General features: G+C 37.0%; 1 protein-coding gene across 1 annotated transcript in view; it reads left to right on the top strand.

The window, feature by feature from the left end:
• Nucleotides 1-26134, top strand: part of DCDC5 (doublecortin domain containing 5) — a 269733-nt gene that overhangs the window by 175097 nt on the left and 68502 nt on the right. Inside the window, 1 exon segment of the mRNA XM_054241486.2 lies at nucleotides 16865-16988. Within this exon segment, the coding sequence (XP_054097461.2) occupies nucleotides 16953-16988 (36 nt within the window). The 5' untranslated portion in view covers nucleotides 16865-16952.

The following is a 26134-nucleotide window of genomic DNA, read 5'->3' as shown; positions in this document are numbered from 1 at the left end:
CAAAACAAAATTTGCCAGCCCTCTGAGCTTTTTCCTAAATGATAAAACTTTCCTAAGAGAAGTCCTCTCAAACTTCTTTTGGATTCCCTGTAATATCTAGCTTGTTGCTGGGGAGAGAGAGCAAGTGCTCCATAGACAGCATTAATTTCTCTTGCTTTCATTTAAATAAATATGGAAACTTTAGGGAGTTTATCCACCAAATATCTGTGATATCAAAGCTAACCTATTCAGCTCAGATAGGTAATAAATGCAACAGATTCAAGAACTCAGGGTTTACATGTGGTTTCATCATAAGCAGGTATTGTTGAAGAAGGGATGATTTATTGTTTACAAATCTTGCACTTGGTAGAGACTACTGAGTTACAAAGAGAGCTTTGCTTTTATACCAAGTATGAAACTCTGACTATGGGAGATAATGATAGGTTTTTAGTGCTGAATATAAATTACTCCTATGTATCCAGAATCTAAATAACTAGGACGCTCAACCAACTAGAAAAACAAAACAAAATTGCAGGTAAAAGACTTATGTTAAAAGCTAACTTCCAAGAAATGTCAGGATTGCCTTTCTATCCATCTGTATATCTACTTATTTTTCTAGACTAAATATATTTGTACTACTGGCAATTATTAATGTACCATATGTTTCTACCATATTTAATGATTAATCTTTAAAAAATAATTTTAGATCATATTAAGGTACTTAAAATCAGTTGAGAGGGATAAAACATAAAATTATGGAATTAGGATGAAATATTCTTTTCAGTGTCATTGTTAAAATGATTTCTTATTCTTAGAAACTCCCAATTATACAAGATGGATTATGATCATAGCATAGCGTTCTCCTTCTTAGCCCTTAATTGCCATTAAAGTCCAGTTTCTGTTTCAAATAATTTGCTAGTTATCAAAATAATGTAAAGAGATAGGACAAAGGGGCGTGAATATATAGTAAGGCAGATGAACAAATGTCAGCTGTATTTACTATATTCTGGAAATAAAGTAAAATAGCATTTAATTTACAAAAATCACTTGATCTTTGTAAATTTTGGCTTTCCAATTAATGCTGCAGTCTTTAGTGTTCTGTTTTTTGGGGATAAAGTTATTTAAATTTAAATCTTAAAATGTATTATTTACATAAAGTATTAATTTACCTTTAATATTCATTGTAAGTTGCAAAATAAATGTGAACTAAAATATTTTTTTTAATAATTCATTTATTTTACTTTAGGTGCATAGTATATCTGGCATCTCTCCCCACTCCTCCTCCCTCCCCACCCCGCATTGTCTCTCTCCTACCCCCCAACTGTTCCCTGTGTGTGATGCTCCTCTCCCTGAGTCCATGTGTTCTCATTGTTCAACACCCACCTATGAGTGAGAACATACGGTGCTTGGCTTTCTATTCTTGGGTCAGTTTGCTGAGAATGATGGTTTCCAGATTCATCCAAGTCCCTACAAAGGACACGAACTCATCGTTTTTTATTTTCATACAGTGATATTGGCAAATGACTAGAGAGTAATATTTGATGTATTCAAGTTTCAGCTGTGCATCTTACCTTTCAACCCTTATGCAGTGTTTAAGACCAGCTTGTGCATGCAGTACCAAATTTGGAATGATTTGTTCCCTGTCTAGAGTACTAGAACCTTAGAAAGCTTTGAAACAGTTTAAATCCATGGAACTATGATGGGCTATTTTCAAATTCCATCAAAGTAGGTCATTATTGCTATTTTTTTACAATCTACATATTTATTTGTCTTATCCCTTCCTTTTTTTTTTTAGAGATGGAGTACTTAAAGCCAGTCTTATAAACTGAATCTTATCAAAATTAATGCACAAAATATACTGTAGCTACATGATTAATATACTGTTCACTGTTTTTACAGAAACATACCATTTTAAATTAATTATAGATATTCTAAATGCTATTATCTTGTTGATTAGGTAATCCTAAAAACTGAAAAGTGGTCAGTTAAATAAATAAATAGGACCTTGTGTAAAGCAAAACATTAAAGCATTTTTTTTCTTTTTTTTAATTGTACTTTAGGTTCTGGGGTACATGTGCTGCTCATGCAGGATTGTTGCATAGGTACATACATGCCAATGTGGTTTTCTGCCTCCATCCCTCCCTCACCCATATTATATCTAGCATTTCTCCCCATGTTATCTCTCCCAAACATCCCCATCCCCTGCTGTCCCTCCCATAGACCCCTCAACAGACCCCAGTGTGTGATGTTCCCTTCCCTGTGTCCATGTGTTCTCATTGTTCAACATCTGCCTATGAGTAAGAACATGTGGTGTTTAATTTTCTGTTCCTGTGTCAGTTTGCTGAGAATTATGGTTTCCAGATTCATCTATGGCCCTACAAAGGACACAAACTCATCACTTTTTATGGCTGCATAGTATTCCATGGTGTATATGTGCCACATTTTCCTTGTCCAGTCTATTATTGATGGGCATTTGGGATGGTTCCAGGTCTTTGCTATTGTAAACAGTGCTGCTATGAACACACGTGTGCATGTGTCTTTATAATAGAATGATATATAATCCTTTGGGTATATACACAGTAATGGGATTGCGAGGTCAAATAGAATTTCTATTTCTAGGTCCTTGAGGAATCACCACACTGTCTTCCACAATGATTGAACTAATTTACGTTTCCACCAACAGTGTAAAAGTATTCCTATTTCTCCACATCCTCTCACCAGCATCTGTTTTCGCCAGATTTTTTAATGATCACCATTCTAACTGTTGTGAGATGGTATCTCAATGTGGTTTTGATTTGCATTTCTCTAATGACCAGTGCTGATGAGCATTTTTTCATATGTTTGTTGGCCTCATATATGTCTTCATTTGAAAAGTTTCTATTCGTATCCTTTGCCTACTTTTGGATGGGTTTGTTTGTTTTTTCTTGTAAATCTGTTTTAGTTCATTGTAGATTCTGTATATTAGCCCTTTGTCAGATGGGTAGATTGCAAAAACCTTTTCCCATTCTGTTGGTTATGAGTTTACTCTGATGACTGTTTCTTTTGCTGTACAGAAGCTCTGGAGTTTAATTAGGTCCCATTTGTCTATTTTGGTTTTTGTTGCCAATGCTTTTGGTGTTTTAGTCATGAAGTCCTTGCCTATGCCTATGTCCTGAATGGTTTTGCCTAGGTTTTCTTCTAGGGTTTTTATGGTGTTAGGTCTAAGGTTTAAGTCTTTAATCCATCTGAAGTTAATTTTAGTGTAAGATTTCAGGAAGGGGTTCAGTTTCTGCTTTCTGCACACTGTGAGCCAGTTTTCCCAACACCATTTATTAAACAGGGAATCATTTCCCCATTGCTTGTTTTTGTCAGGTTTGTCAAAGATTAGTTGGTTGTAGATATATGGTATTGCCTCCAGGGCCTCTGTTCTGTTCCATTGGTCTATATCTCTGTTTTTGTACCAGTATCATGCTGTTTTGATTACTGTAGACTTGTAGTTTAGTTTGAAATCAGGTAGCATGATGCCTCCAGCTTTGTTCTTTTTGCTTAAGGTTGTCTTGGCTATGTGAGCTCTCTTTTGTTTCCATATGAAGTTTAAGGTGGTTTTTTTCCAGTTCTGTGAAGAAGTTCCGAGGTAGCTTGATGGGAATAGCATTGAATCTATAAATACTTTGGGCAGAATGGCCATTTTCATATTGATTCTTCCTAACCATGAGCATGGAATGTTTCTGCATCTGTTTGTGTCCTCTCTTATTTCCCTGTGCAGTGGGTCATAGTTCTCCTTGAAGAGGTCCTTTACATCCTTTGTTATTTGTATTCCTAGGTATTTTATTCTCTTTGTAGAAATTGTGAATGGGAGTTTGCTCATGATCTGACTTTCTGTTAGTCTGTTATTAGTGTATAGAAATGCTTGTGATTTCTGCACATTGATTTTGTATCCTGAGACTTTGCTGAAGTTGCTTATCAGTTTAAGGAGATTTTGGGCTGAGATGATAGAGTCTTCTAAATATACAATCATGTCATCTGCAAATAGAGACAATCTGACTTCCTCTTTTGCTAATTGAATACCTTTTATTTTTTTTTCTTGCCTAATTGCCCTGGCTAGAACTTCCAATACTATATTGAATAGGAGTGGTAAGAGAGGGCATCCTTGTCTAGTGCCAGATTTCAAAGGGAATGCTTCCAGTTTTTGCCCATTCAATATGATATTGACTGTAGGTTTCTTGTAAATCACTTTTATTGTTTGAGACATGTTCCTTCGATTCCTAGTTTATTGAGAGTTTTTAATATAAAGCGTGGTTGAATTTTGTTGAAGGCTTTCTCTGCGTCTATTGAGATAATCATGTGGTTTTTGTCTTTGGTTCTGTTTATGTGGTGGATTACGTTTATAGACTTGCATATGTTGAACAAGGTTTGCATCCCTGGAATGAAGCCTTCTTGATCATCATGGATAAGCTTTTTGATGTGCTGTTGCAATTGGTTTGCCAGTATTTTATTGAAGATTTTTGCATCTATGTTCATCATTGATATTGGCCTGAAGATTTCTTTATTTAGTTGAGTCTGCTGGGTTTTGGTATCAGGATGATGTTGGTCTCATAAAATGATTTGGGAAGGATTCCCTCTTTTTCTATTGTTTGGAATGGTTTCAGAAGGAGTGGTACCAGCTCCTTTTTGTATGTCTGGTAGAATTTGGCTGTGAAGCCATCTGGACTTGGACTTTTTTTGGTTGGTAGGCTATTAATTGCTGCCTCAACTTCAGCCGTTGTTACTGGTCTATTCAGGGTTTCAACTTCTTCCTGGTTTAGGCTTGGGAGGGTGCAAGTGTCCAGGAATTTATCCATTTCTTCCAGATTTATTGGTTTATGTGCATAGAGTTGTTGGTAGTAATCTCTGGTTGTAGTTTGTATTTCTGTTGAATCAGTGGTGATATTCCCATTGTTGTTTTTTATTGCATCTATTTGATTATTCTCCCTTTTCTTTTTTATTAATCTGGCTAGTGGTCTATTTTGTTGATCTTTTCAAAAATCCAGCTCCTGGATTTATTGATTTTTTGAAGGTTTTTTTTTTGTGTCTCCATCTCCTTCAGTTCTGCCCTTAGTTATTTCTTGTCTTCTGCTAGCTTTTGAGTTTTTTCGATCTTGCTCCTCTAGCTCTTTCAATTTTGACAATAGGGTGTCAATTTTAGATCTTTCCTCGCTTCTCATGTGGGCATTTGTGCTGTAAATTTCCCTCTAGACACTGATTTAAATGTGTCCCAGAGATTCTGGTATGTTGTGTCTTCATTCTCGTTGGTTTTGAAAAACATCTTTATTTCTGCCTTCTTTTCATTGTTTATCCAGTTGACATTTCAGGAGCCAGTTGTTCAGTTTTCATGAAGCTGTGTGGTTCTGAGTTAGTTTCTTAATCTTGAGTTCTAATTTGATTGCACTGTGGTCTAAGAGACTGTTTGTTATGATTTCTGCTCTTTTGCCTTTGCAGAGGAGTGATTTACTTCCAATTATGTGGTCAATTTTAGAGTAGGTGCAATGTGGTTCTGAGAAGAATGTATATTCTGTGGATTTGGGGTGGAGATTTCTGTAGATGTCTATTAAGTCTGCTTGGTCCAGATCTGAGTTCAAGTCCTGGATATCCTTGTTAATTTTCTGTCTCGTTTGTCTGTCTAATATTGACAATGGAGTGTTAAAGTCTCCGATTATTATTGTGTGGGAGTCTAAATCTCTTTGTAGGTCATTAACTTGCTTTCTGTACATGGGTGCTCCTGTATTGGGTGCATATATATTTAGAATTGTTAGCTCCTCTTGATGCATTGATCCTTTTACCATTGTGAAATGCCCGTTTTTGTCTCTTTTGATCTTTGTTGGTTAAAAGTCCATTTTATCAGAGACTAGGACTGTAACTCCTGCTTTTATTTGCTCTACATTTGCTTGATAAATCTTCCTCCATCCCTTTGTTTTGAGCCTATTTGTGTCCTTGCATGTCAGATCAGTTTCCTGAATACAGCACACTGATGGATCTTGACTTTTTATCCAATTTGCCAGTCTGTGTCTTTTGATTGGGGCATTTAGCTCATTTACATTTTAGGTTAATATTGTTATGTGTGAATTTGATCCTGCCATTTTGATGCTAGCTGGTTGTTTTGCCCATTAGTTGATGCAGTTTCTTCACTCTGTCAATGGTCTTTACCATTTGGTAGGTTTTTGGAGTGTCTGGTACTGGTTGTTCCTTTCCTTGTTTAGTGCTTCTTTTAGGAGCTCTTGTAAGGCAGGCCTGGTGGTGATGAAATCTCTCAGCAATCGCTTGTCCATAAAGGATTTTCTTTCTCCTTCAGTTGTGAAGCTTAGTTTGGCTGGATATGAAATCTTAAGTTGAAAGTTCTTTTCTTTAAGGATGTTGAATATTGGCCCCCCTCTCTTCTGGCTTATAGGGTTTCTGCAGAGACACCCACTGTGAGTCTAATGGCTTCTGTTTGTGGGTAACCCACCCTTTCTCTCTGGCTGCGCTTAGCATTATTTCCTTCATTTCAACCCTGGTGAATCTGAAGATTATGTGTCTTGGGGTTGCTCTTCTTGAGGAATATCTTTGTGGTGTTCTCTGTATTTCCTGGACTTGAATAGTGACCTGTCTTGCTAGGTTAGGGAAATTCTTCAGGATAACATCCTGAAGAGTGTTTTCCAGCTTGAATTTATTCTCTCCATCACACTCAGGTACACCTATCAAACGCAGATTAGGTCTTTTCACATAATCCCAAATTTCTTGGAGGGTTTGTTCATTTCTTTTCACTCTTTTTTCTCCACTCTTGCCTTCTCATTTTATTTCAGTGAGTTGATCTTCAGTCTCTGATATCCTTTCTTCTACTTGTTCGATTCAGCTATTCAAACTTGTGTGTGCTTCGCAAAGTTCTCATGCTGTGTTTTCAGCTCCATCAAGTCATTTATATTCTTCTCTAAGCTGGTTATTCTAGTGAGAATCTCATCTAACCTTTTTTCTAGGTTCTTAGTTTCTTTGCATTGGGTTAGCACATGTTCTTTTAGCTCAGAAAAGTTTGTTATTGCCCTTCTGAAGCCTGTTTCTGTCAATTCATCAGACTCATTCTCCATCCAGCTTTGATCCCTAGCTGGTGAGGAGTTATGATCCTTTGGAGGAGGAGAGGCATTCTTGTTTTTGGTGTTTTCATCCTTTTTGCACTGGTTTCTTCCCATCTTAGTGGCTTTATCAACCTGTGGTCTTTGTAGTTGGTGACTTTTGGATGGGAGTCTCTAAGTGGACATCCTTTGGGTTGATGTTGAAGTTATTTCTTTCTGTTTCTTAGTTTTCCTTCTAAGAGTCAGGCCCCTCTGCTGCAGGACTGCTGGAGGTCCACTCCAGACCCTGCTTGCCTGGGGATCACCCATGGGGGCTGTAGAACATTAAGGGTTGCTGCTGATTCCTTCTTCTGTTATCTTCGTCCCAGAAGGGTACCTGCCAGATGTCAGCCTGAGCTCTCCTTTGTGAGGTGTCTCTTTGGGTACATAAAGGTTGGTGAGCTGCTTGAGGAGACAGTCTATCCCTTATAGGAGCTCAAGTGCTGTGCTGGGAGTTCCATTGTTCCATGCAGAGATGCTGGGCTGGTACTTTTAAGTCTGCTGCAGCAGAACTCATAACCGCCTCTTTCCCCAGGTGCTCTGTCCTAAAAAGGTAGGCTTTATTTATAAATTCCTGTCATGCTGCTGCCTTTTTTCATAGATGCCCTGCCCTGCACAGAGTAGTCTAGTCACAGTCTGCCAGCAGAGGTGTTGCTGAGCTACCACAGGCTCTACCCAGCTGCTGTGTGAACTGCCTCAGTAGTGGTGGTTGCCCTTACTCCACTGAGCTGGACCATCCTTGGTCCAGCTGTGCTTGCTGCAAAACTCTCAATCAAGAGCATTTCAGATTGCTTGTTTGGTGGGGGTGGTACCTGCCAAGCCAGATAACCTGGCTTCTTGTCTCTGCCTCCTCCCTTTCAATTGAATGGGTGGCTCTGTCTCCCAGGCATTCCAGGTGCCAGTTGAAAAGGCCACCCAGATTTGTGTGAGTTTCTGTGAGCCAACCCGGCACTGGCTGACACCACCATGCTGAAAAAACTATGGTTCTTTTCAGCCCAAGAATCTCCTGGTCTCTGGGCAGTGAAAATTTGTTTGGAAATGCTGTGGGCACTCACCCTCTGCATTGTTCTTGGTGGGAACTGCACTCCGGAGCTGTTCCTATTTGGCCATCTTAGATCCTCCTAAAGCATTTCTTTAACAGTCATGGGATATGAATCTGATCATTTTAACCTTCATGTTTGTTAGACACTGCTTATTTGAGCTGAAATTTGCTGGCATATCTATTATTTACTGTACCAGATACAAATGGTATATTGTCTAATTTTATTGCTAGATTCATTACATTGTTGAAAACAATAAAATTTTGTCCTGATAGAATATGAAAAGACTATTTCTTTTCAACTAGGACACATTTAGATTTGTTTTTGTTTTACTATTAATTTCCAAGAATGCTAAATAATATCTTTTTGTTACAATGTGTACAGACTTGCACAAATCTTCATAGTTGTAGTTCCATGAAAGGCACTGGACTCCAAAAAATTATCTAAAGTATTTTTGTTTTCTATTACTTTAAACGATTACATGAATAGAGCATTGTGGTGGGTCTGTGGCTCCATTAATCTTACTGAAATTGATATGATTAATTCTGGACTTTGTTTTTGAGAGAGGAGATAACTGTCAGTCAAATATAGAACAGAGACTAGTTTTTTTCCTTAAGTTCAACTGAATCTGGGAGGAAACTAAAACTTCGTTCATAATCCTATCCATGGAAGTAGATACTCATAAAATATCATAAATAGAATTCTGACTTTAATGGGAAGGCAGAGCTAATAAAGACACTATATTAAATAAATAAAATTGCATTTGAAGCTTATTTGGCTGTCCTGTGAACTGTGTATATACATGAATGTTTTCAAGTAGGTCCTTCCAAAGCCTGAGATGTTTTGTTGTATATAATGTTTCTATCAGAAATATCAATTGTTCAAGAACACCCCTATCCACACTGAAGGAAAAAAAAATGGGAATATTAAATAGAAGCAAGTTATCCAGGGGCAAGGAAAAGGCTGCCTGCAAGCATTGCATGAATCACTGTCTCCACCTAGTGCTAGCATTTAAGAATTAGGATTCCAGGGAACTTACTGATGCTGTAAAGTTCTAATTTGTGTTGTGCACATGGGCTGTGATTATAGCTGGGCCGCTAGAGCCATTACAGTTAAGGATCTGTCAGCTCTGCATTTATAAAGCAGAATATTAAGAGGTCTATTGCTTTTACATAAAAGGTCATGCTGTGTAAGAACTCTGCAGTCTAATGGCCTTTGCTCTATGTGAATGTTTATTAACAGTGTAAGTTGAACTTGACTGGCTCATTTTAAAGACACCCTGATGGGCAGAAGTTATACAGAGGATGAAAAACTGCAGAAGTAAACTAAGATGTGGTTTTATATCTATACAAGTATGCATATATATATATAGTTGTTCTATTATATATTTATACCTGAAAATTAAATTCCATCCCCAACACCCAACTTATTGGCTGAGAGATAATTTTTTTTTTTTTTTTGAGACAGAGTCTCACTAGACTGCAATGGCATGGTCTCAGCTCACTGCATCCTCTGTCTCCCAGGTTCAAGCGATTTTCCTGCCTTGGCCTCCTGAGTAGCTGGGACTACAGGCAGGTGCCATCACAACAGACTAATTTTTGTATTTTTAGTAGAGACGGGGTTTCACTATGTAGGCCAGATTGGCCTCAAAATTCTAATCTCATGATCAGCCTGCCTCCGCCTCCCAAAGTGCTGGGATTACAGGCATGAGCCACCAGGCCCAGTGAGAGATAATTCAGATTAAACATAGACTCTTTTATGGAAAGATACCCTACCTGAGAGTATGGTCAGCTAGAGATTTAAATTGCCCTCCACCTTGTTTTTGGTGCTTTAATTCAAGTTTCCTAGTAAACAGTAGCCTGAAGAAGTTTATATGCTAAGGTTTATTAGGAGGTGCAATCCCAGGTGAGCAAAAGAGAAAGAAAAATGAAAGCAGGGCAGGGAAGGAAGGAACTAAAGTACTAGCTGGAATGTGATGGATTTGGCCATAGCTTCAAAAATAAACTCACTTGGGACACCTTTCTTCCAGGTTTGTAGGACCCACAAGGAAAGGAAAAGTATTTATTTATTGATTCCTCTTGTCTCTAGTTCTAATTACTCAAAGTTTGTCCCAGGAGGCATTGAGTTCCCCTCACTTCTAGGTTATATTACTGATCCCCTCAGGGCCTTTTAGGCACTCACTGGTGAAGTCAGAGCCCATGCCCTGTGGGGCATGAGACCTGAAGTGGTGGAAAGAAATGGAGCACTCCAGTAGTTCAGTGGGTATGAAGGAACACTCCATACCCATGAGCACTCCATGGTTCAGTGGGAATGAAGGAAGCTGTGCCAAAGCCTGGCCCTCTCTCTGGGAGTGAGTAAGAGAATCGGTGCTGGTAGAAGATTAAGTGACCACAGTGTTGCCCTAGGATCTTCACTGAACATGTGAACAGGGAGGAGAAAGGGGCTGAGTGGATTTAGAGAGGTACGTAAACTGGGCCCAGTACAGTCCATCTCTTAGGCCATTCAGATACACTTGCATCTCTAACGATATCCATATCTTATAGGAGAACAAGATGCCCTCAGTTCTGCCTCAAGGGGTTGGGGGTACAATTTAGTAAGTACTTCAATGTGGTCATCAGTTGCAGTCTCCTACAATGACTCAAAAAGGGTTTGCAAAGCAAGCCTCAACCTTCACTGCTGCAGTTGGTTCTAAGACCAATTGGCAGGCATCAGCTTCCTCTTTTTCCATCAGTTCTAGATTTCTCTTATTCTTGGCAAGTGCTTTGGCTAGTGTGAGTTACTTTACCAAGGACTTTATCCTTGAGAAGTCTCAACCCTTAACTTATTTGCCCTTGCTAAACTGTGACTGATGCAGTTGCCCCTTTCCTCTATTCACTGAGCACAGAAGCACTACTAAATGTCCTCACAGTCCCCTGGGTTTCAGACCTTTGCCTCCACTGTGTAGGGGCAAATTTCAGTCCTTATGGCAATCAAGATCAATTCTCCAGTCAGTAGAGTAAGCCCTTTATTGGTCTATGATATGAGCAGCCCAAAGTAGCCGGGTAATCCAGCTGTTAAGTACACACCACCATATATTCCAGGGATCATTGCACATACTGATCCTTTAGGATAACACCCAACCTTACCAGTGTTTCTCCAAGCTGGAGCCTTCGTTCATACCTCAGGGTCATTCTTTCATTCTCTGATGCCAACTGCTTCTGGGAGATAATGTACAATGTGAGACAGGTGAATCCTGTGGTTCACTATTGTACCTCCTTTACCATAAAATGGGTCTCTTAATTTGAGACAATGTTGTGTGTGATATCAGTTCAATAGATAAACATTCTGATGGGGGCACTTTGGGCAGCCTATCCACTTGATTGTTGAGAACCTCTTTCTGATAGATTCTCTCTGGTAGGCATTTACAAAGATTCACAAGCTTTGTGCCCCCCCATAGATCCATCCACATACTTTTTCCTCAGAATTCCATTTCCCAGACCTTCCAGTTTTGTTTTCTTGAGGCTCCTGGTCAGCAGGTGAAATCATTAATAATGCATCAATGTATATCCACAACTCTGGTTACCTATTACTTTCTACAAAGAGGATGATCAAGTATTCCACTCACAGCTCAACCTAATGGGACAGTTTCTCACTACTGTCCTTCAGGAACACACCCAAGTGGGACTTTGAATGTAACAGCAGTGCACTCTGACCAGCACTAACGCATCACACTGAACCAGGCTTGAATTCTTCTGCCATTAGTTGAATGGTCATAGAGAAAATTTCTTCAGACCATAGGCATAAGTTAAGGGAGAGGACCCAGTGCAAAAACCTGGATTTGCTTGAGCATGATCCTATATATATCACTTCCATTGTGCAATATAGGACGTGGGTGCATCTGTCTTACCATATGTGGTAAAGGATATTACTACCCCCGGCTCATGATGAGCAGCTCAGTTTCAGTCATGTCACCATGCATGGCCCAGTTCTTAGTCTCAAAAACAGTGTTTCAATATACCAGGGATTGTTTCCCAAAAACACAGTTGTTTTCTGTTGCAAAGATGATGGTCTTGCTCAACAATCTTAGTACCCACACTACACTTCTCTTATTGGGCTTACCAGAGGCTTAACACGGAATCTTCTAGCTCTTCAGATAGCTTTAGTATGATGGGGTCTGCCAGGTCAGAAAGAGGAAATACCCTTTGTCAGATGTTTCTGTTAGTTCAGGTAGAAAAGACCTTTGGCTTTGATAATGTGAAAATTCCGATGAGGCAGTTTCATTGGAGTTTCAGAGATGAAAATCTAATTGAAATGGGTTTAAAAGAGAAAGAGGAGAGAATGAAAAAAAGGAGATGAGTCTTTTAAGGAATTTGCTGCAAAGTGACACACAGAAATAAGGCAGTAACTAGTGGTGGATGTGGGTGTCGAGAGGGTTCTTTTTTTCGTATCAGATTGTCAGACATTATGCAGATGGAATGATGCAGAAGGAAAGGAAAATTAACAGAACAAAGTAGGAACAAAGTTCTAGATGAGGGAGAATAAGAATCTGGGGCACACACACAAGTGTTGGCCTTCAGTCAGAGCACAGACAGCTCCGCTATAGTTGAGTGCAGGAGGGCAGGCAGAGTGTGTGGGTACAGAAGCAGGTCGCTGAGTAGATTTGCTGGTGGGAGGATGAAGAAAGTCTTTTCTGATCACTTCTATTTTCTCAGTGAAATAAGAAGGGCTCCAGCAGACATTGAGAAATGGGCAGTGGAAAATGAGAGGTTTGATGAGAAAGAAGTCGTGTGCCTCTCGGGGGTTGGAGTCAATGGGATGGAGGAATGCAGTGGAACGGTCCAGTGATGCTAAGGGTCCACGGGAGGTTTGTGGCTATAAAATTTAAAAGAGTGGTTGTTAACACTACCTGATCTCATGCTCCCTCTTTATAAAAAATATATTGTAATGACTTCTTTATTATCCTAAAATAAAATTCATAGTTAAGATAACCTACCCACTGTGATGTAATTTTATAGAAACAGTTGACCAGTAATAATTATGGAAATAAAAGAAACATAACTTTAAAGTACAAGTAGTATGTATTGTAATACAAATTCTCAGCACAGCTATTCTGGACAATATTACATTTGCAGATAATTGCTTCTATACATAGAATCAACGGGATGCGTGAACTATAAATACCAAAGGTTACAAGTGTGTTGTCTTGGTGACTCAAATACCACAAATGGTAATGCTATCAATGATGTGATTTTTCCAAAAGAGTGAATGACAAAAAAAAAAAAAATCAGAGCTTCCCTCTTTGAGATATTGGAGGGAGCTGAATTCCTATAAAATTCAGTGTATATGAAAAAATACTTTGGGCCAGGCATGATAGCTCATGCCTATAATCTTTGCACTTTGGGAGGCCAAAGTGGAAGAATTGCTTGAGGCCAAGAGTTTGAGACCAACATGGGTAACATAGATGGACCCTATCTCAATAAAAAGAAAATTATGTTATTTTGTAAAATATAGTTTGGTTTTAGATTCCAATTTTCCTCAACATGAATGCTTAGAGCGAAATTTGAAAGTCTGTGGGGTGCAGGACAAACTTTCCCATAATTTGAAAGATAGTTAGTATTCTTGGTCCCCTGCCAGTTAGATGACAGTAGTGTCATCCAATCATTGTGACAAGCAGAAAAGTCCTCAAATTCTTAAACACTCCCTAACATATCCACATTGCTCTCCCAACCACACTGTGATCTGATCATTTGTAGCGATTTTATTCATGGTTGTTTGCGCTTTTCTCCAACCACTGATCAACTCTACAAGTATAGGCTTTGAGTGGGGAAAGAAGTGAACTTAACCAAAGTTGGCTCACATTTTTTTCAAGTGAATACAGAGAAGGAGAAGGGGCAGTGGGTTGAGGAAAAGCACAAGACAGTGGCCGTGATGCTGGAGCATGAATCTTGGCTGAGTACAAAGGGAAGAGCCTACCTGGAAGGGAGGTTACAGAATATGAAGAGGTGATCATTGCAGTGGCTTAGATCATCTGGAAGAGTTGAGGAATTTTTGGAGTAGAGATACTCAAATACATGACCTAGAGAAAAGGGAGGTGGTGGTGAAAGGGTGGTGGTGTTGAAAGTAGGATTGAAAGTGGTGCAGTTATTTGTATTGACCAGTTTGAGGTTTTGTTCGCGGGAACTGTAGGCTGATAGGAAAAGGGGTCAAAGTCATGGGAGGCCCTGAGAAGCCAGGGCAGATTGTCTACTTGGATAATGATAAGAAGTTGGATAATTACAGAAGCATAGGCAGAGAGAACAAAAGTAAGCCAGGATAGTAAACTCTTCAATAAATGAGAAGAGACGATACAGGAGAACTGATATTAAGGAAACAGGGAAGTGAAGCAGGTGTGATGGTCTATTGGTATGTGCTTCAAAGCGACTGGGGATCATTGGAAGTGGTTGGAGTAACAATAAACTAGACATTCCTACGAGAAACAAGAAAGCAAGCTTTTATATCTCCAAGTCCAAAAGAGTTTGACATGTGAATGAGAAAACTACAAGAAAGGTATTCAAAAGAAGCAAGTTCTTGGAGGTAGATCATGTATTCCAAAAAATAAAATAAAATTAGTAAGACTTAAATATATGTGTTCCTCTCACTTCCATCTGCAGTTGTAGGTGCTTACCACCTTCTGAAGTGATTTGCTAATATTCCAATAATTCAAATATGTTGTCTGAATTAATGAACCTTCCATTTCTCTTTAAACTTGGGTTACTGGGTATTTGTTGTATGTAGCTAACACTATCAAACAAGACATATAAAAAGCATTGCTCAGATAATGAACGTGTGGTTTCACATAACAAAGAAGAGAAATATAAGGTCAAGTACTATGGGTAGGTCTGATGGGCTGAGGGATCTCAGAAAATCTACAGGCTCAGATGACCATCATGTGTGCTAGAAAATTATGGGTGGTGCACTGATCTTGCATTCTCATTCATTAATCAGTGGTGTATTATATTAGCAAATGTCCATCATTTCATTTCTAGGACCAGTATTTCTCAGCTATTATAATTATACTCTTGCCACAGTGTTACATTTTATTGGCTAATATTGATTTAGGAATTTTACATTTTTAATTATAAATATAATTGCTGTATCACTTCTTAAATTACCATGGACTGACTTTATTATGTAGCTTATTTCCCCTTCATGGGATGAATTAACTAGTTTTCTGTTTCTTTATGGTTTAAAGTATTTTATATCACATGAAAAGATCTGTCCTATGTCCTACAAAGGTATATGAGCAGGAGCATGTTTTTATTATTTTCTATTTCAAATCTGTGAGATTTTTTCCAGAAATTCATTTATTCATTGGAATTGCTGTATTTATTGATATATACATGCATAATATACTCTTACTTTTCATCTTGGTAGTGTTAAATATGTAGCTCAATTTTCTTGTTTGGTTTGTCTTACATTCTTATTTATCTAGATTTATTTGCAAGAGATTTGCTATTATATTTTTTATTTCAAAGACATATTTTGGTTGTCGTTTCTACCTTTTGCCTGCTATTAATAGTGCTGCTGAGAACTTTCATGCACAAGTGTTGTTTGAATGCATACTTTCAATTCTTTTGAGTTTATACACCTAAGTATGGGATTGCTGGGTCATGTGGTATTCTAATATTTGACTTTCTGAGGTACTGCCAAACTGATAAATACTTCTTTAAACCATTCGACTGAGGTTCTACTTTCCTAGTTATTGATTTCTATTTGAATCTTTATTATAATTTCCCTTACAACAATTTTATATTTAAAAAATAATAATTTGAGTTGAATGCTTTATTAATTTCCCTTCTCTACTCAGGTTTAATAAATTAGCACTTAATATTCTAAATTTATCTTTGGATATAATTCTAGATGTATCCTGTAAGGTTTCAAGTATTTTATTTCATTGCTTACCAAATATCTATTGATCACATTAGGTTTTTTTCCCCCTATCTGATATGATAGAGTTTTAGGGGAGAGAATATGTTTACTTATAATTACTATAAAATTAATATAATACTTATAGCACTTTAATAAGTATTGTAATATAATAATTATATTTAATATAATTACTACATAATATAATTTGTGGTCAAAATTGTAAAACTGCATTTATATCTAATTTTATTTTCTCATTTGTCACAATATGTGGCTTATTCAATTTTTATTTTAAAACTATATTAAAGTTTACTTTGTGCATATGTGGCAAATATTACAAATATTCCATGAATTGTTGAGAAAGGTATATTCTCCATTAACATGCTACGATGTATATAAATACCTACATTTATTAGTTGTAGCAGTTCAGATATTATATGTTTTTATTTATTGCTTTAAAAAATTTACCTGGTACTTTATGATTTGTTGGTCTTGTAATAATGTGTCCCACAATAATTGTATGTCAGTTAACTTCTCTTTGTCTAAAGTTTTGCTTGATTTTTATGTTAACCTTGTTATTTATGTCATTGTTATTATAAAAAGACTGTTATTCTGCTTTACCTTTTGCCTCAAATACAGTGGTCTATTTTGCCTTAATGCTTTCCTGATTTTAAAATTTATTATTTTTTAAGTAAGTTACTCTCATTCTGTCTCTTTAAACAGCAAATTGTCAGATTCAGGTTTTTAATTCAAACTGAGTTTTTGCGTAGTACCTAGTAAGTACTCAGTGAATAAAATGAATATTTTAAAGTGATATTTACCCTTGTCTAATTTCTTTTTGTTTTTTGTCATTTGTTTTAGGTGGGCCATAAAACACGAAGGGACCAGTAAGCCAGGCCAGTGGAAACATTCTAGAGTTGAAAATCCTCTGTGGAACAAGCTTACTTACATGTGGCCTGTCCTTCCCATCGGCCAACTTAATGAGGTTGTGTTACTTAGTTTAAGAGATGGCCATTGAGACTTACTTTAAGGCCTAGTTGTGTGGTCAAGTTCCTGACAACTTCCATAAAGCTTCTGAATTGCAGATGTTAGGTGCAAGGGATCAAACTTGCTAATTCTGTTGTTCTATCAATTAATTAGAAAGATATGTTTAAGTCTCCCATTATGGAGATTAACTTACCTATTTTGTCTTGTAATCTGTCAAATATTCCTACATATATTTTGAGATTTAATTCTTAGGCATGCACACGTTCAAAATATATCTTCCTGGTGAATTGAAACTTCTATTATTATGTAGAAACTGTCTCTAGTTCTAGTAAAAGTCCAATTTATCCAATACTAATAGAAATATTACAAATTTATTTTCGTTATTATTTTCCTAGTATACTTCTTTGCACCCTTTCCTTTCTGTGTTTATATATTCTTCTGTTTTAGAGGGACTCCCCATAATCAGCATATAGTTCATTTAAAAAATTTATCTGGCAGTTTTTGTCTCTAGCCTGAAGTATTTGGTCTTTTCTATGTGTTGTAATTACAGGTGTGCATGTGTATTTACAGGTGTGCATTATATTTGGATTATTATGTGCTTTCTATTTGTCCTGGCTTTTCTGTCTCTCCGCCCTCCATTCTTGTGTTCTTTTAGAATGATTTTTTTTCCTCATTACATTTTCCACATCAACTAGCTTGGAAATTATACCCTCTATTTTCATTCTGTTTATTTCTGAACACTTTGCCTTACATACATAAATGATGAAAATCTAAAGTTAACAAATATATTAATTTGTTGCATTCTTCTCTCAAATAATACAATCATATGATTTGTGACTTGTATGCCATTATTGTAATATAATATAAGTTTATCTTATAAAAATTTTCTATTAGATCACATTGTGTGTAGTCAACATATATTTAAGAGTACCCCTGATTTTTCATCTTTTCGTTATAATTCCTTCTTATGTTCCAGTCCTTCCACCTGGGCCACTTTCTTTAAGATGAATACAACCTTCTTTTAGTTTTTGGTAGCAAGCTCTTCCCATTTTTACTTATCTGAAAAAAATCTTTATTTTGGCCTCATTCATATAAGGTATTTTCACTTAGCAAGCTAAATATATCATCACTGACTTCTACTTTCCATTGTTATTATGGAGCGTTTAGCCATCATTCTAAATGCATCCTGTGTAGGTATCTATCTTTTTTTCTGGTTGGTTTTACTATCTTTTCTTTTCTCTGGTATTCTACAGTTTCAGCACAATATATCTGGGAGAAGATTTCTTTTTATTTACCCTCCTTCAGAGTCTAAGATTCTTTGGGATTCTTGAATCTGTGGATTGGAATCTTGCAGAATACTGAAAAATTATTAGCCATCAACTTTTCAAATATTTTCTCTCTTATATTCTTCTACTCCTTTATTTTTTATTTAAAATTTTATTTATAATTATTATGGATACATAGTAGTTATACATGATTTATGAGATACATGTGATGTTTGACAGGCATATCATATAGTATGTAATGATAAAATCATGGTAATTAGATGATTCATCACATCAAGCATTGATTATTTCTTTGTATTAGGAACATTCCATTTCTACTGTTCACGTTATTTAAAATTATACAGTAAGTTGTTGTTTAGTCACCCTATCATGCTACTGATGACTAGATCTTATTCATTCTATCTAAACTGTAGTTTTGTAGCTATTAAACAACTTCCCCTTATTCCCTCCTCCCCACTATGCTTTCCAGCCTCTGGCAACCATCATTCTAGTCTCTATCTCCATGAGTTAAATTTTATTTATTATTTTTGCTCCTACATATGAGTGAAAACATGCAATATTTGTCTTTTTGTGCTTGGCTTATTTTACTTAACAAAATGTCCTCTGGTTCCATTTGTGTTGTTAAAAATGACAGGACCGAATTTTTTTTTTAAATGGATGAACAATACTTCATTGTGTATACATACCACATTTTCTTATCCATTCATCTGTTGATGAATACTTAGGTTGATTCCATATTTTTGCTATTATGAATAGTGCTGAATAATGCTGTAATAAACAAGGGAAGTCAGACATTTTTTTTGACATGTTGATTTCCTTTCTTTTGGGTATATATCCAGTAGTGGGATTACTGGATCATACGGTGGTTCTGTTTTTAGTTTTTTGAGGAACTTCCATACTGTTTTCCGCAATGGCTATACTAATTTACATTTCCACCAACAGTGTAGGGCGGGTGGGAAAAAGGGTTTCTCTTTCTTCTTATTCTCACCAGCATTCATTATTGCCTGTCTTCTGAATAAAAGTCATTTTAACTGGGGTGAGATGATATTTCATTACAGTTTGATTTGTATTTCTCTAATCATTAGTGATATTGAATATTTTTGCATATACCTCTTTGTCATTTATAAGTCTTCTTTTAAGAAATGTCTGTTCAGCTCGTTTGTCCATTTTTTTGTTAGGTTATTTGATGTTTTTCCTATTGAGTTGTTTGAGCTTCTTATGCATTCTTCTTATTAGTCCCTTCTCAGATGTGTAGTTTGCAAATCTTTTCTCCCATTCTGTGGGTTGTCTCCTTAGTTTGTTGCTTGTTTCCTTTGCTGTACAAAGCATTTTAGTTTGATGTGATCCCATTTGTCCATTTTTGCTTTGGTTTCCTGTGCTTTGTGATATTACTCAAGAAATTGTTCCCAGACTATTCTTGTCCTAAAGTGACTTCTTAATGTTTTCTTCTAATAGTTTCATTAGTTTACATCTTAGATTTGAGAATTTAATTCATTTGATTTTGTTTTTGCATATGTTGAGACATAGGGGTCTAGTCTCATTCTTCTGTAAATGGATATCCATTTTTCCCAACACCATTTATTGAAGAAGGCATCCTTCTGGCAGGTTATGTTCTTAGCATATTTGACAAAAATGAGTTCACTGTAAGTGAATGAATTTATTTATGGGCTATCTATTCTGTTCCTTTGGTCTATATGTTTTTATGCCAATGCAAGGCTATTTTGGTTACTATAGCTTTGTAGTATAATTTCAAGTCAGGTAATTCTTCACTCTGTTCTTTATAGAAATCTGATTAGGTATACACTAGACCTTCTTATTTTGACTTCCATGTCTCTTAACTCCTCTTTAATATTTATCACCTCTCTATCTTTATGATGCATTTTTTGCAGATTCTGCCTTGTCTGAATCTGAGCCCTTCCCCTGCAAGGCCAAATTCCATCCAGACAAAAGCTAGGTTCAGCATTCTGCTTATCTCTTTGGATCTCTAGTATGTATTATTTTATTTTTAGGTCAATGGTACAGTCTAAAAGATTTTTTAGAAATGATTTATCCTGGCTTTTCTTTTTTTAGTTGTTTGCAGCAGAGAGTCAAACAACTTGTCTATTTTGTCATATTTTCTGGTCACAACAAAATTTTTATTCTTTCCCCTTAACAATCACAATTCCCTATGCTTTCTCACTGATAGAATCAATGAGTTGCAGCACTTTTTATAATGAACAGATGGAGTCTGAAGCCAAGAAGTCATTGCTTTGGCCCCTAAAGATGTTCTTAAATTTAGACTCTAGTAATGCATCAGTCTAGAAAACTGAGTTTTGTTAAAAGAAAAAAAAGAGTTCTTCAAAATAGCAGAAGCTGTGTGATTGGCAGCCTAAGCCAGTAGCTGGATGAATTAATATGTTTGAAACTCAGGGTATGAAGGCCAACATGGAGCTGAGAGTGAAGGGGTGGCATGGAGAGACAAGGAGGCCCAGCATAAGCCAAGAAAAAAGACTGTGAATTGCACCAGTTTTTCTGCAGAGGTTCAGGGAGGATGAGGCTAAAACCAGAGAGCAGGCAGAATAATTTATACCTCAACTAATGGTAAGCAGGTGCCAGCAGGTTGCCTAGTAGCCAAAGAGGTCAAGAGGCATAGCCTCAGAGGCCTCTGAGAATCCAGGACATCACAAGTACCTACATATGGACACCATGGATGTCTTTCCCAATGATACATGATTTATTGAGCTTTCATCTGAACTCAGAGACCATCTTCAGGGGGAGACATGTATCTTTGAAAGAAAACAACGATCCTGTTAAGAAGTCTGAACCTTCAGTTTGGTTGAATAAATAATCAAAAGGACAAAGCTAAAAAAAATGAACAAAAAAGTGCTGTTTTAAATAAGCAGAAACTGGGACACTTCTAGTCGGAATATCAGGCTTCCCACCCACCTAATGGATGGGTGGTGAACAGAGATGCCTCACAAGAAAATAGTCTCTTATGTAGGGAAAGAGAAAAAATTATAATTATTACAAATTTTATAGACATTGTACATCTCTTTAGATAGATAGATAGATAGATGATTTTTGAGATGGAGTTTCACTCTTGTTACCCTGGCTGAAGTGTAATGGCACAATCTCAGCTCACTGGAACCTCTGCCTCCTGTGTTCAAACGATTCTCCTGCCTCCAGCCTCCCAAGTAGCTGGGATTACAGGCATGCGCTGCCATGCCTGTCTAATTTTGTATTTTTAGTAGAGATGGGGTTTCAACATGTTGATCAGGCTGGTCTTGAACTCCTGACCTCAGGTGATCTACCCATTTCAACCTCCCAAAGTGCTGGAATTACAGGCATGAGCCACTGCACCTGGCCAATATTGTGAATGTATGTGTATATTTAACTTGGCATGAAAGTACAAATAATTCAGCCAGGCCCAGTGGCTCACGCCTGTAATCCCAGCACTTTAGTAGGCCGAGGTGTTTGTGTAATGAGGTCACGAGTTCAAAACCAGCCTGACCAACATGGTGAAACCCTGTCTTTACTAAAAATACAAAAATTAGCCAGACATGGTGGCACGTACCTGTAATCCCAGCTACTCAGGATGCTGGAGGAAGGAGAATTGTTTAAACATAGGAGACAGGGGTTGCAGCTGAGCTTGTGCCATTGCACTTCAGCCAGGGTAATAAGAGTGAAACTCCATCTCAAAAAAAAGAATGACATTTTTGTTGATGATCTTTGATTTGACAATTACATGATCTTAGGAATTAATACTGACTACTTCAAAGTTCCCTAGGCTATTTAAACAGAACAGTAGCTTTTGTGTCAAATAGTTAAGTTACTGTACCCCAACAAAATTCTAGCCCTTACTTGTAAACCAAAAGGAAAGAACTAAGGCACTACAGTAGTTAAAGATAGACAAGTTGATGGTGTATTTCAGAATGACCTAGTCTAATGGTCCTCCTGCTTATTAAAATGTCTGAGGAGCAGAAGAGGATACTTACCAAGTAGGGAAACTCAGATAGCTCTCCATTTAAAATTAAGTACCTAAAGTTTGAATCCATCTTATTTGAAGGAACTATATTTTCTTCCAGTCCTATTTTCAGGTAATTGATTTTTTTTTCTAGCAAAACAAATTCTATTTAAGTGAACAGTTAAATGCCATTTGTATTTTGGTTGGAAAGATTTCCATATAAATAAACTGTGAATAGGAAATGTGACATTCATATTGTGGCATTCAGAATACTTTGGGCACCATAAGCATATATAATAATTTTTTACCAGATTTAAGTTTCCAAGTTTACTATTTATTTAACCATTATTTTTAATATATTTAGGCTATGCAGACAGAGCAAGGAAGGAGACAGACATAGTTCCTAACTTCGTGAAGCTAACAGATTAAGAAGTATAAGCTATGGGTCAACGAGGAAAAAACCAGAAAAGGAAAGAGACAGAGTTGATGAATAAAGGAGAAGGAAGGGAGAGAGAGGAAACTCACAGAAAAGGTCTGGTGTCCCAGAAATCAAGCCTATTTGAGCCAATTTATTCAGTCATACAGTCACTATGAAGAAAGATCAGCTGGGCTGATTGAATGGGCCTGAAAATTAAGTAAAAATACAGAATCTAGAAAAAACATCTAACAAACAATACCCTGAGTGAAACTTCAATTCTCTTGTTAGTTCCTTGACAAGAAACTTTCAAAATTGAATGGTAGCTAAGGGAAGATTTAAGGAAGTATGAACTTCTATATAGAAATAAGGAATTATCTTGGTAGTGTCTCAGACTGCATTAATACCAAAAACTATGTACCTCTCAGTGGTGTCAGCTGCTTAGAAAACTGATTTCATGCTATCTTCACTTTTAAATATTATTCATACTAAAAGACAATTGATAATATTTTTATGAACAAATAGCATCTTATATATCCAGGGATATCAGTATTTTTTAAAGATGCTAAATCCTTATTAAAAACCAAAATTAATAAATTATTTTGGTTTCCTTTGAGACTAAATTCACTAGAAAACAATGAGAGGAACTCAAATTATTTTCTTACTCCATGGGGGAAAGTTGTGAATTGAGAAATTGTGCTTCTAAACACTTAAAGGTAAGAAGGAATGGATTTTCATATTCAAGGAAGAAATTGTGGTAAAAAGTGAGGTTGAAAAGATGTAAGATTTTTGAATGAGATTTTGGATAATGATTTTAAAATATCTAAATTAAAACATACCCATTTGGTCAGGCCATGCCAGACAGAAGAAAGTTAAAAGTTTCTACTCTGTTAAGAGATGATAATAAGTAGCTATCAGAATAAAGAGGGGGAAAAGGGGACGTGGGAAGGATCAGGAGAGAACATTGAAGAATATATTATATTATTAATAGCAAATAGATAAAAGAGGGCCAATATAGCTATGAAACTTATATTGCTGGCTAAGAGCTGGACTCCCAAAATGAACACATGCTCTCTCTGTTATGAGAGAGAGATGAAAAAGGAAAAGAAGAATAATCAATTTAAGGGAATACCACAGCCCATCTAGAATATCCTAACACTGGAGCTGTGACAGAGCAGGGTGACCACAGAGAAAACCAATAAGGACATGAATGGGAATATAAGAATTCCAACTGAGAAAATGGAGGGAGAAAAAATAGCACTCCAGTCAGTTTAATTATACATCTGAACTTTTGTTGTCCTTCATTAGCCCAACACCGTATTTCTCTATTTTTGTGAAGGACAGAATGCAACTGCCTTAAACACCAGAACAAGAATTAAAGCAGGAGATCGATCCAAGATGGCCGACCACTAACAGCTCAGGATTGTAGCTCCCAGTGAAAGCTCAGAGAACGAGACGACGCCACATCTTTAGACAAATTTTCGTCACTCACCGATTAGCCGATTCCCAGTGGAGGAGCCCCATGGGTCGCCAGCGCGACTCTTGTGGCCGCCGCAGCGGTTTTGCTGGCGTCTCGGTGCAGCAGCTCTTCACGCAGAGCCAACGGGACTGCTTCCCCTACTAACCGGAGTTTGGAGCTCCAGGAAGTCAGAGCCGCTTTTTGCGGACTCAAGAGGGAAGCCAGACCAGAGATTCCCGGGCAGAAGAGCACCATCAGTCTTATCGCTGCTATTTAGGCTGCCACAGTGGGTGGCTCGGATCCCAGCACTGGGAATCAATAAGTCGGACATCAACTCAGAAACCTAATTAGAAAGGCGGTTCATCTACAATGAAGGGAAAAAAACAGCCTAAGAAGGCCGAGTATACTCAAAATCAGAACCCATCAGCAACGGAACAAGCCCTGATGGAAAAGGACTCATCAGCAACAGAACAAGCCCTGATGGAAAAGGACTGTGTTCCATTATCTGAAGTAGGCTTTAAAAGGTGGATGATAAGAAACTTCTGGGAGTTAAAGGAACTTGTTCTAACCCAATGTAAAGAAACTAAGAACTTGGAAAAAAGGTTAGATGAAATGTTGAAAAGAATAGACAATATAGAGAGGAATACAAATGAATTTATGGAGTTGAAAAATACAACACAAGAACTTAGTGAAATATGTACAAGCTTAAACAGCCAAATGGATCAAGCAGAAGAAAGGGTATTAGAGGTCAAAGACCAACTTAATGAAACAAAACGACAAGACAAGAATAGAGAAAAAAGGATAAAAAGGAATGAGCAAAGTCTTCAAGCAATATGGGACTATGTGAAAAGACCTAATAGACGCTTGATTGGTGTACCTGAATGTGACGGAGAGAATGAAGTCAAGCTGGAAAATACTCTCCAGGACATTATCCAGGAAAATTTTCCTAATTTAGCAAAGCAGGACACTATTCAACCCCAGGCAATACAGAGAACACCACAAAGATATTCCTCAAGAAGACCAACCCCAAGGCACATAATCGTTAGATTCACCAAGATCGAAACGAAGGAGAAAATATTAAGGGCAGCCAGAGAGAAAGATCAAGTTACCCATAAAGGTAAGCCTATTAGGCTTACAGCAGATGTCTCAACGGAAACCCTACAAGCTAGAAGAGAGTGGGGGCCAGTATTCAATATACTTAATCAACAGAACTTTCAGCCCAGAATTTCATATCCTGCCAATTTAAGCTTTACATCTGAAGGAAAAATAAAATCTTTTAGGAACAAGCAAGTACTCAGAGATTTTATTACCACCAGGCCTGCTTTACAAGAACTTCTAAAAGAAGCATTATACACAGAAAGGAACAACCAGTATGACCCTTTCTAAAAATACACCAAAAAGTAAAGAGCATTAACACAAAGAAGAATTTTTATCAACGAAAGGACAAAATAGCCAGTTAATATCAAATGGCAGCAACCCTAAATTTAAATCGACCAAATCTCCCAATCAAAAGATACAGACAAAATCTAACGGTATATCCAAAGATATACATAGACTCAAAATAAAGGGTTGGAAAAAAAAAAAAAAAACGTACCAACCAAATGGAGAGCAAAAATAAATAAATAAAAAGCAGGAGTTGCAATTTTCACATTTGACAAAATAGATTTCAAAGCTATAAGGATACAAGGGTAAAAGAATTAATGTAATAATAAGAGAGCTTAACACCCAGATACATAAGACCATAATGAGATTTAGATTCAACGAGACAGAAAATTGATAATGATATCCGGGACTGGAACTAAGATCCAGAACAAATAAACTCAATAGAGCTCTCCATTTTAAACACACAAAATATACATTATCCACAAAATCTAACGATATATCTAAAGATATACAAAGACTCAAAACAAGGGGATGGAAAAAAACTCACCAACCAAATAGAGAGCAAAAATAAATAAATAAAAAGCAGGAGTTGCAATTCTCACACTTAATAAAATAGATTTCAAAGCTACAAGGATGCAAGGGTAAAAGGATTAATGTA

The sequence above is a fragment of the Callithrix jacchus genome, chromosome 10 (assembly GCF_049354715.1).
Source record: "Callithrix jacchus isolate 240 chromosome 10, calJac240_pri, whole genome shotgun sequence".
NCBI classification, from domain to species: Eukaryota; Metazoa; Chordata; class Mammalia; order Primates; family Cebidae; genus Callithrix; species Callithrix jacchus.
Note: the sequence above shows the minus strand (reverse complement) of the source record. Positions and strands in the feature narration are given on the sequence as shown.